At 40.1% G+C, this 12499-nt stretch overlaps 1 protein-coding gene across 1 annotated transcript; it reads left to right on the plus strand.

Moving 5' to 3' along the window:
• Positions 1-434: 434 nt before the first annotated feature.
• On the plus strand, positions 435-11718 carry LOC117742754 (four and a half LIM domains protein 1-like). The gene is made up of 6 exons (XM_034550374.1): positions 435-551; positions 8849-9027; positions 9120-9294; positions 9579-9748; positions 9849-10035; positions 10696-11718. Exons 2-6 carry the CDS (start codon positions 8872-8874, stop codon positions 10845-10847), a joined length of 840 nt encoding a protein of 279 aa, XP_034406265.1. The 5' UTR covers positions 435-551; positions 8849-8871; the 3' UTR covers positions 10848-11718.
• Positions 11719-12499: the final 781 nt, after the last annotated feature.

Genomic DNA, 12499 nt, shown 5'->3' on the forward strand with positions numbered 1-12499 from the left:
TTCTTTAACATCTCTTCCATCATTCATTCTTTTAAAAAAAATACTTATCGAATTGATACTCAAGTGTTGAATCTTCACAAAGAGCCTCGTAACAATGGAGCAAACCCCATCGGCTAATGAGGACTGAGATGCAATAGAAGCCCCAGAAAAGGTCAGTAGACATTAAGTAAATATGGTTTCTTGCAGGCCTACTGTTGCCAAGGCAAAAGATGAATATTCACACTGTGTTCTGCTCTACCTCAAATGATGCTGGCAACATTAATAAACTGGCAACACTGACATTATTACACACAGCTGGTATAACGAGGCCACCGTCTTTTCTTCTCAAAAAGCTGGAGGGAGTGAACGACACATTCACTTTTATTCTGATGACTCAAGCGGATGCTCTTAATTTGAAGGCACGGCATCCCACTTCCGGTCTCGGTTGTCCTGCGTCCAGCTTGACGCCGCCGCAGATGGCAGTACTTATGCGCGCGAGGCTCTCGGGTTAAAGCCGACAGCCGCTGCCTCCGTACAGGTCCGCGAGCGCCGCAGCCATCACCCCGAACCCGGTGAGTGTGTTCACTGTCCGCAGTGTGGACGCAGTCTCACCAAACCTCCGTCTTCTGAAACTTGTTCTGACATTTTAAACCCGTTTGGCTGCAGCAGCGCTGTTTTGTAGTTTGCTCTTGAGCATGTAGGTGATTGGTTAGTTGCCAACACGCGCGCCGCACTTCCACTATCTTGTATTAGTGCGTTATTAACTATGTGAACGTTATAAAAGTTATTGCTTTTAATGCGTGGCCACATTTACGGTGCGTCCCGCTAACATGTGCAGTCGCCTGCCATGTAACTCTCTTCATCTCGCACACGTTTCAGGGTTTCGTGCACATTTCAATTGCAGCATTTTGATGTCCAGAGAGGAAACACGACCTTAAAGTCCGTCTGGGGCGTTGGCTGTCTGTCTCTGGAAGTGTGTGAGAGTGTGTGTGTGTGTGTGTGTGTGAGAGAGAGAGAGAGAGAGAGAGTGTGTGTGTGCGCGTGTGTGTGTGTGTGAGAGAGAGGGAGAGCTATGGTTACATGCTGACTTGTGGAAGCCTGGGCTGCTCCTGAAATCTGTTTCCAGTTAGGAAGTCTACTTTTTTTTTATGCTAAAAAATACATCACAGAGGTCAATTAAAATTCCTGTAGGCTATTGCTATTTGTCAGTGTCCTGTGCATGCGTAAGTGATGCATTTGGCTTCAGTGTTGGCTCTACCAGTTGTCATTACTCTGCAAGTGGTTGTGACACACAGGGAATAACCTTTATGACGTAGAAAACTCTGATTATTCATGTGTCTGTTAAATGACCCCAAACCAACAAGACTGAAAGGGGAAGGAGACATTTTCCAGTAAGATCACAGAAGGAAACATCGTGTCACGGATGTTGCAACTGGGGTAAACGTTTGGATTTAGGCTACTAAATGTTGGTCATTTTAACAGTCATATGGAAGTACTCGCAGTATAACAGTAATTTCCAACAGCATGCACTATCGCACATGCATACACACACAAACCAAGACCCATGTGTGTGACTGACCTTTTGCTCACACACACACACACACACACACACACACACACACACACACACACACACACACAAACACACAGAAGATGGTGCCTGCATGTTTAAGAAATTAAACCATGAGCTCAGTCTCATAAAATACATCACAGGCTCGAAACACTTTTTGCAATTTGTCTGACTTCATGTCACGGTAACTCCCAAGTTACCGTAAATAGACTAAAATAGGATAGAGTGTAAATTCAGACGCTATGTTCTTCAGTTCATTTATCCCCAATGTTACTCACCATGTTTTTAATAGAGGTTTTTTAATGTAGTTCAGCAGTTTTAGTGCTCTGACTACATGAAGGTTAAATACGTTTTGACAGGTTAACTTGGCAGGGTGTTACATTTTATATATCATTAAAGCCTGTTGTGATGTGTTTGAATGCACTGATATTAATCAGTGTTTCCAAAACTGACAGAAAAAAGCGTTTGTGTTATTTTGTGGTAGGAGGCAGCTGCCTGACCAATTAAATGGTTAGATGATATGTTAAGATGTTTTCTTTGTTTTGGGAGATATCTGTATAATAAACAGGATGCTATGCATCCACAACTAAATCTAAGCTTGGCTTTGTACAAAGGCAACTAAAAAATCTTAAGCTCAACAATTAAATATATATTGTATATATTACGTCTCATTTGTTTCATCCATACAATAGTGTAAAAGTGTATAAATGGTGTTTTTCTCGGCCTGGAGCAGTGACTTCCCAGAGGTGACTGGTAAAACCACAACTTTTACGCTTTTGTTTTGAAATGGATTGAGCACAAAATATATCACATGTTTATGAGCTTTAGAGCTGGTACTGTAGATGCATGTTATACCTTTCCACTGAGCCAGGTGAGCTGTTTCCAGTTTGTATGCTGAGCTAAGCTAACAGTCTCCTGACTGTAGCGTCATATTTAACACACAGACATGAGGATGGAATTCATCTTGTCCTCTAACGCTCGACAAGAAACATATTTCCTGTCAGCTAACAAACTATGTCTTTAATCTTTAACATTTCAAAGGCGTGGAGAAACTTGACAAACACAGATGTTTCCTCACTCGAAGTATGAAAATAATTAAAAATGGTCTGGTCTTCAGTCACCAGATCGCAAGCTAAATGATTTTGGAGCTACGCGTTAGACACCGCTCTCCACCGCTCTCCACCGCTCTCCACCGCCATCATCAAAACACCAAATGAGTGAATATCTTTTTTGAGAATGCAGTTTCATCCCTTCAGAGTTGTATAGTTGGTACTTATAAAATCAGAAATATTGACGTTGTTCTGGAGACTTGTGGTGGCCCAACTAAAACACTCGACTCTGTTGGCTTTTCCTTTTTATCCGGCACCCATCTGGGAGTTCGTTCAGCCGTGTGGTTTAACGGTTACATTGACAGTAAATGATCTAATGCTTGGTCTCCTGAATGAAAGTGTATACATATATATATATATATATATATATATATATATATATATATATATATATATATATATATATATATATATAATTTCTAAATGGTCATGTTTGGCACTCGTTTAGAAAATGTTCAGTTCAAGTCAGGGTTTTGTGTGGTCTATGATGTTGGGGTTTGAATCTGGTTACAAACTGAGATTCGCAGGGATTATATGGTTGGAGATTTATGAACGGAGATTTTGGAAGCAAACAAGCACTTAAGGCAGAACTGAGGGCTCAAATGTCCCATTACAGCATTTTACCATTAAATGTAGCTTTGGACCTTTAGTATTGCTCCAACAGGACTGATGAGGAGCTAATGTGGGGAACACACACACACACACACACACACACACACACACACACACACACACACACTCAGGGAAAATGTCATAGATATTCATGGGCATGGAAATTGGTCATACTGCTGAGGCGTCCTGTTTTGTCAGCTGCTCTGTTCTGAAAGACGTCTCAGTTACTGCAAGAACAGAATATGAGTGCAGAAACAGAAGGAGTGTTTCACTCAGATGAAGAGAGACTGGAGTGCAGAAAACCAGGAGCTTCTGGTAAAACCATCCTGTCTGTCCTGGTGTAATGAGACATGCTGTGTTTCTTCTCCTCGCTGAACGCGACTCAGATCTGTTGTATCGGCTGTTTTCTACTGTCTGGAATGTGCCTCACCGGAGCCAAAGAAAACAATGATCTGATGGGGAGTATAAATGTTTATCTGAACTCGCTGCTCAGTTTCAAATACTGATATTGTGTTTTTATTTTTGAAGTGACACGCCTGAAACAGAAGGTGGGAATGCTCCTAGTGGGGCCATAATGGGAGATGCAGTGGTCTTTTAAGCTGCTCTTATCAATATGCTTATGTTAACGATGGATCAAAGGACAACCTCCTCTCACCTTTTTTGCATCTTTCAGTTCATAATGTTCGGCTTAAAAGTGCCTACTTTACTGTTCGTTTCACTGTGTCCACAGCAGTGTTTCCTGTGAAAAGCATTTGGCAGCTACAGAGCCAGATATTTCCCTCAGGAGTTGGTGGAGACCAAAGTCGAGCTAAAATAACTATTGTTGGTTCACTTCTATGCATCTCTTTCTGTTCTACAGTGGATTACGTCCTGTATGCTAGTTGAACATTGCTGCAGATTTCTGACTCATTCTAAAAGACAAAAAAGTCAAAATTGTATTTATAGCCGCAGCAATAATGCACTTATGCTGATTAGTCAAAGGAATGTAAATTGTTAGTCAATCAATCGTTAAGTCATTTTTCAAGCCTACTACGTTTGGAAATTGATTAATTTTGGAGGTTTGGGACTGTTGGAGATGCATAACAAGCAGGGTGACCACTTCACCTTGAGCTCTGAAAATGTTCTTACTATGTTTTTGTTATATTAAATTTGAGAAAATTAAATTACATTAATTGATTATGAAAATAATTGTTGGTTGTGGCCCTAACTTAGTTTTTATTTGGCTTGCTTTGTGAGACAATAACAAATCGCTTAATAATTTGTTCACTGTTCACTGCTATGTTTTGGTTCTATTTAAGTATAACAGGAGCATAATCATTCCAAGACCATTATTAAGGTACAACCACAAAACGTTTGACTTCAACAATGTAAAGGTAATTTCTTTCCCAACCACCACAACATGACATTTAAGCAATAAGTGACCTTTTTTTTAAAACCTTATTTATTCCTAATTTAGAATCTACATTGCAGTTATAATAGGAGGACATTTAGATGAAGAGAAGACAAGAAGAAGAAACATTTTAAGACTTTAAACAGCTCAGATGTGGATGAATTTAAATGAATATTCTTTACATTCAGACTTCCAACCATAATCTATTTTAAACCACCAGGAAGTCCCATTGAGAGATTTTCTACCGGCTGCCACACAAGTCAAAGATCACCTGCAGCACACACTGAATATAACATAAGTTCAGACGTGTGTGTGTGTGTGTGTGTTGAATTGTGCCAACTTCACCGTTCCAATGGAGACTTCCTGTTTTCTGCTACATTCTTCAGCGATAAGCTCATGCCCACACACACACAGACCATTTTGTGTTTGTTTGTCTGGTCATGTTTGTCATGGCTGTTTCTCTCTCTTTCACTTCTTGTTGTCTTTATCATCCCCATGTGTTATAAACTGTGTGCAAGATTTTCCTCCCGTCCACATGGCATGATGTCACCTCGTTGTGTTTTATTTTTACACCTCGGACCTCCAACCGCAGATCTAATTGTTAGTCAGGTTGCAGTACGCTTAACAGAGAGAGCACAGACAATAGAAACAGGAATAATAAAGTCTTTTATATCAGGTAGCTAGACTGCATGACTCTATATATACACACACACACACACACACACACACACACACACAATGTAATGTATGTATCTGTGACTGAAAACAGTCTCCAACAAATGCACGTTAGACTCCTCTTTCAGTGGATTTGGACCTATCCTTGAAGCATAATCACTAGATGCCACACCTCAACCCTTAAGTAAACTAAAAGCCAAGTCTTACCATATAAATGGATGTTTAATTTATATGGGATTTAGGTTTTCGAGTCCCCATGATGTCACTTTAGAAACATATTTACCTCCCACGATGTGTACACACTCAAAGTTATCCTTGCCACTGCAACTGCGTGACACAGCTTAGTTTCCCATTTAACTGTTTCCATGGCAATCAAACAAGAGAGTTTTGTATTGGCAGATTAAATGATGGATACGTTCTTTCATGCCATGACACAGCGAGAACATTTATTGCAGTAACACAAAGTAAAGACATGCAGAGACAGCGTCCTCGGAGCCGTCTGACGTCAGTGAAACCTGATTATTTTCCTCCAGACCTGTGTGGATACTAGCTCGCTTCCTGTCCGCCATTGTTTGCCTGCCATCAGATAACATTTTCATAATGCTGGTAGCCAAGTGTTGTTATTGCCTTCTCTGCAGCCTGTTAGAGCCACATAGTATGTCGTAGCTCACACAGGACCAAGTTTGCCAGTGCAGTGGGGAGGGAGAGAAGATTATACATTCATTAATTTTTATTAGTTTAAGGAGAGGCAGGAAGTGAAGATAACAGGTAAACACCAGACTTTAGCTTCGGCTGGCTGGACTGGCTGTCCTCTAGTGAAGATGAATGAGTCGCCGCTCTCAGGCAACAAATAAACCAGCCGCTGGTCGTCTATTAATAAGTAATGAAGTAACAGCTCACTGAAAGGATGAAGGATGTCCACTCAACACGATGTCTGTCAGTTTGAAGCTTCATTGTCTGTGGAGGAGACAAGACCACAAAAGAAGTTATTTAATCAACTTCTTTAACAGCAGCACCTTTAACCTCAGCCACATAGCTGGCAAACAGACTCCGGGTAACAAAACACTGTATGCTTCATAAGAAGTATATCTGAAGATTAATTTGAGAGACAGCTCAGCAGCATATGTCAAGCTGTTGTAGTCACAAACATTGTTTGCATATAAGAAGGTCATAAATCAGAATACCGCATTAAGATGAGGACTGCTTTTGACATTTCTTACCCTCAGCAAAAGCTAACATGATCATGCTTAATACCAGCATGTTAGTATTGTTGTCCATTGTTGACATCAGCGTTGATCCAATGCCACAGAGCCAGCGTGGACTGGCTGTCCTTGTTATAAATTAGATAGAAGTTTTCTTCTGGGTATGTTTTTAAAACCAATTTCCAGTATTTCTTCTTGTTTGAAACTACAGAAAAAAGAGCCCTTGAGACATTGGATATTGGCTGGGCAGAAACACACACACACACACACACACACACACACACACACTGGGTATAATAGCTGTTCATAGTCCACAAAAAGGAGAGACTGCTGGGACAAATATGAAGGTCATGACTCTAATTTCAGTTCCCCACCATCATCATCTTTACTCAGACTTATCCTCAAAAAACAAACCTATTTTTAAACTGAAAACCTTGACATAACAAATCCTGGTTTTAAAATAACACGTTTCAGGGGTGGGATCTATAACTAGAACAACTTGCAGTACAAAGATCCTGTTACAGGACTCTATCCACCTGTGAGGGATCAAGACCACCGTGACTTCACCGAAGATGAGAGTGGAAGTAAAGTCCGGAGAAAAGGGAGGATTTGTGTGTGTGTGTGTGTGTGTGTGTGTGTGTGTGTGTTTGTACGCAGCCTAAACCCGTGTTAACAATGCTCCTGTGCCAAAACCAGAACTTCCTCATGAATCTGTGCTGACCTGCCGCTCTAACCAGGAGGTGAACGCTATAGTTTGTGGTTTTGTTGGTCTACACTACAAATGAGGGTCTGCAAAAAGAATTGTGTGTGTGTAAGTTCTGTCAAAGAGTTGTCAACGTTCCACATCTCACCACATTAGTCATACCAGGCATTCCTTCATGTATTCACCCTCTTTCTCACACACACACACACACACACACACCACAGCAGTTTAGGAGAATTCCTCGCGGTCAGCCAGCATGAACTTGATGTGGGAAATAATTGAGTGAACTAACTTCAGCCATCTCTTCCTCCACATTCGGTGCCTTTTATGAAGCTGTGATTTTGCCGTCATGTCCGGCATTATTCACCATCAGAAATCCAGACCCTGTAATCAGCGCTCCTTCGGTCATCAACGTGGTGATTTTGGTTCTATGTTTAGGAAGTTTATGAGTGTTGTATTTTAGGGAGAGTGATTTGGGGAATATATTGTGTGAGAAATCAGTGAGACGAGGATGCTGCAGACGTACTGTAGTTAGAATTTAATAATCAGGTGCAATCCAGTTTTGGAACTTTAATTTAGGTTGAAGGTGGACAGCAATGAGCATTCAGACACAGTGTAAAAATATACTCCTTTACAAGTTACAGAAGTCATATGAGCAACATTTACGAGAGGTACCGAGTATGATATTATTGTATATTACGTTGTTGAAACCATATTGATACATTTATTTGGAAGCAGTATTTTAGTGTAGCTAATTTGAGCAACTTTACACACTGTTGGGTAGTTTCATTCAGAACAATGCAACATATTGTATGAGCTTATCATTTGTTTTAATTAAAACTTAAATTTGAAACTATTAACCATGAAACAAAATAAAGTAAAATGTGCAATATTTCCCTCAGAAAATGATAAAGATAGGAGTTTGTAATCTTTTTTTTTTTTTTCAGAGTTATCCCAAATATCATCAGATTGAATAAATAGGGTACCAACTTAAGTAGTCGTTTCATGTAATAATTAACTCATTTTTTGTTTTTCAATAATTTTCACTGAAATACACCCACAGTAGCTGTTTTAGGAACTTATTGTTAAATAAATTTAACATATCAATTTACAGCTCTGTGAGCAAATTAGTTACTTTGTGTACGCAAAGAGTCAGAATCTGAAATATGTTTTTAAGTTACATCATCAGATTACAGGATTCAAACTTGTGTTGTTCGCCCGCTTCTCAAATAAGTCATTGACCAAATGTTTGTATCAGCGATAAGACGCACGAGTCACGAGGATCATATCACACGAGCTCTCTGACATGAATGCTAAGCACATATACAAGCACACAGAAACACACATGTGTGCACTTGGTTGCTATGCTTTTAACAAAACAAATATTTCAGTGGCACTGTTCATTGTGTCAGAATGGGGAATGAAAGGCATCTAATCAGCAATATGGAGCGTTTCTTTAATTCAAAGTCCCACTGAGTGGATCAACAGCACCTCTATGTGGTGGTTTTAAGTCCCATTCGTGAAATACTTTGTTACGGGAAAGATGTGAAACTTTTGAATTTGGTTAGACAAACTTTAAAAAAAGAAATGCCATTTGTTTGTCCGTAGCTCTGTATCCCTTCGGAGTGACGATGGCAGACAGCCCGCAATGTTTCTACTGCCGAGAGGACCTCGGGGGGAAGAGGTTCGTCCGTAACGAAGGAAGGCCGGTGTGCGTCCGCTGCCACACCAAGTTCTGCGCCAACTCCTGCGCCGAGTGCCATCGACCCATCCCTGTGGAATCAAAGGTGCGTCTGTGTGTTATGAATGCATTTCTCATCAGATCTGTCCAGAGGGAGCCCTTTATCTTCCCTCTCATCAAGCTCCCTTCCTCCACCAGGAGCTCAGTCATAAGGGCCGGTACTGGCACGAGGAGTGTTTCCGCTGTGCAAAGTGTTACAAGCCTCTGGCCAAGGAGCCCTTCAGCACCAAAGACGACCGTATCATGTGTGGGAAGTGCTGCTCCAGAGAGGACGCTCCACGCTGCCACGGCTGCTATAAAGCCATACCGGCTGGTAAGACGGGTGATCTGCAAACCTCCATTTCGTACCCTTTTAAGAAACTGGCCAATCGGTACACTGACTTTGGTGATCATAATCAAAGACTTAAGAGTTATTATAGAGGAAATATAGTTTTCAAAAGAAGTGAACTTACAATTTCATCAAAACATCCATGATTATCAACATGATTATTAACCCGATAACTTTAATTATGGCATCAAACAACAACAACAAAGCAGCTTTTACTTCCTCACTGCCTGTTTCTCTGCACTAGCATCAACTCTTCTCGTGTTCTGCAGGTACAGAGAGTGTGGAGTACAAAGGGAACTCGTGGCACGATGAATGCTTCACCTGCTTCAACTGTAAACGACCAATAGGATCGCTGAGTTTCCTCTCCAAAGGAAGTGACGTTTACTGCAGCCCCTGCTATGACAAGAAGTTTGCTAAACACTGCGTCTGCTGCAAAAAGGTCATACTTCTCAAACAGGAAACTGAGCTTCATCATTCTTCCTAAAAGCAACAGGTATAACAACAATAATCACTATTCATGCGTTTCCATCTGTCTCCAGGCCATAACCTCCGGAGGAGTGAACTACCAGGACCAGCCGTGGCACAGCCACTGTTTTGTCTGCAGCTCCTGCTCCAAACCTCTGGCAGGGTCCAGTTTCACCAACCACCAGGACCAGGTCTTCTGTGTCGACTGCTACAAGACCTCCGTGGCCAAGAAATGCAGCGGCTGCCAAAACCCCATCACAGGTTCATTTCTAATTACACTGAAGATTCTGCCGATACCAACCGTCACACACAGGGCAAGATTCAGCGGCTTTAATCTGCAGATGTGGATTTATTTTCTCGTTGGCATTGTTTAAAAACATATTGTGTGCCGATCGAAGTTACTAATCAGAAAATAGTGAAAGAAAAGCATCCACACGCTCAAGGGTTTGGGTTATTTGCAACCTTCATTTATTAAGGCAGGTCAGACACATTCTTGAATTTATCTGTGTCTCTACAACTCCAATCGATCTTTGTTGTGGTCATATGTTCAAGTGACTTTGGTGTTTTGCACCAAGACTTAATGATATGATGTGAGAAAGTCCAGCCAAACATTTGGAAGGTCTTTGTCAACTTGCAAAGTCAGAAACAGATACGTTGCACTGAAATGGCTCCTATCCATGCGCCTTTGATACCAGCTCAGTCTACATGTACGAGTTGTGCCGGGTTGATGGCGAATACATTCATTTAACTTCCATTCAACTTTCCTGATTACTTTACAAGTAAGGCCCAATCAAAGATGGTAATGCTCATATAAGGATAGGTGCACCTGCACGAAAGGACCCATCCCTCAAATGTTATTTAGGGACAGAATAAAATGAATTGTTTGGAATAAGTTCAAACTGTCTCCTTCTCTCCTCTCAGGTTTTGGTAAAGGAGTGAACGTGGTGAAATATGAGGGCAGCTCCTGGCATGAATACTGCTTCAACTGTAAGAGATGCTCCCTCAGTCTGTCCAGCAAGAGCTTCGTAGCCAAGGGAAAAGACCTCCTGTGCTCCGACTGTGGCAACAAGTAGGGCTGGAGAGGTGTGTCCTTTAAACAGTGGTTTATAACAGTGTGTCTTTCTTTCTTTATTTTTACATAAAGGTCAAAGTCTCCATTTCAATATTCTCTTAATTTCTAAAGGGACGTTTTGGGGTATTAACCACAAAGTGATGAAAACATTGTGTCCAAAATGTTATTTGTGCCCGATGTTGATAATTTGCTTTGATGCTCACTAAAACATACACGTGCTGAGTGATGGTAATAGTGTCCTAATAGTCCTTCAAAGATAAATAGTATGTCGCTAAGTGTGGTTTCCTGTTGGAGGCTTGGATCACATACAATACAAAACAACACATATACAAACAAAGTGTTTTGAACTACTAGAAACAGCTTCTCATGTTCAGCCTACAGCTGAAATAAATGAACAGCAGATAGCATTGCATACCCGAAATACTAAAAATAGATATAATGACGCGGCATACAAGTCAAATGACACATTTTTATTTTGACTTCGCAACACAGATCTTTTTTATGAGCTGTCATTCAACACAGTGTATGCTAACGAGTTAGCATAAAGCAAGAATATCATGTGTTTTCAAAAGTAATTTAATTGTATTTTTTTCAGCTTTTAGCAAAAACAACGGCTTATGTTAATGAGTTTAATGTCTACTTATTTTTTCTATTTTTAAAGGGTGATACTTTCCTCTGACCAAAAATTATAAATGCTGTTTTTAATTAAAACATTTTTAATAATCATTAAATGACATCATATTTGTAATTGTTCAGTCATTTCCAAGGGATTGCTATGCTTATTGTAAGTTGTTTTTTACACCATTGAAATATGAGATATGTTCAATATAGACGATGTGTTGCTAAAATGGAATAAACGTACACAAAACTGAGTATTGTGTTTGTTTTTATTGATTCAAAATGTATTCTAAGAGTCCATGTTGACATGCAACACATTGCTAAATATGTTGCATATTATTTGGCAGTATTACTATGTTACAATTAGATAAAGATATTATGAATGGGACAAGACCATTTATATAAAGCTGAAAATGGGAACTGGGAACTCAGTTCGGTAAATATGTATCATAAACTGTGGGTTTCCCTGTAAAGAAGGAAGTGTAGCAACACACTTTTTCTAGAGCCTGTTTACAGAACAAAAGGTTAACAAAGGTAACCATACATGCGTTGAAAACAAAGTACAGTCAAGCATGAAGCTACGGTTTGGTTTGGATAAAAAAACAGAACCTGCCATGTTTTCCTTCCGCAGCTTAGTAACCGGCTAGCATTTAAAAAAGAGATGAGTGAGAACTCTGGGTGGGTTGAACGTTGGCATGTTGCCAACACATTGGATACATTCAGTAGCCACACTTAGTCACATGGAGTCCATTTCAATTGAAATATCAAGACTGTAGATATTCCCTTACACAAACTTCACAATGTTAGCGATAAAGCCACTTCTAGCATGTGCTAGCAGTTAATTAATGTTATGCTAAAACTTTAACAATTAAAAAGATGGTTGTGTTAGTAAGGTGACATTACATAACATTACGTAAGCTGAGTGGGTTTATGGCTTTAACTTCTGAAATAGACGTATAGGGAAAATTCACGCTGTTCGCCAACATAAATATTTGTTGACAAACAACTACATTTTGTTGTCATAGTTTTAAAAAG

Source organism: Cyclopterus lumpus, chromosome 14 (genome assembly GCF_009769545.1).
Source record: "Cyclopterus lumpus isolate fCycLum1 chromosome 14, fCycLum1.pri, whole genome shotgun sequence".
In the NCBI taxonomy this organism is placed as follows: Eukaryota; Metazoa; Chordata; class Actinopteri; order Perciformes; family Cyclopteridae; genus Cyclopterus; species Cyclopterus lumpus.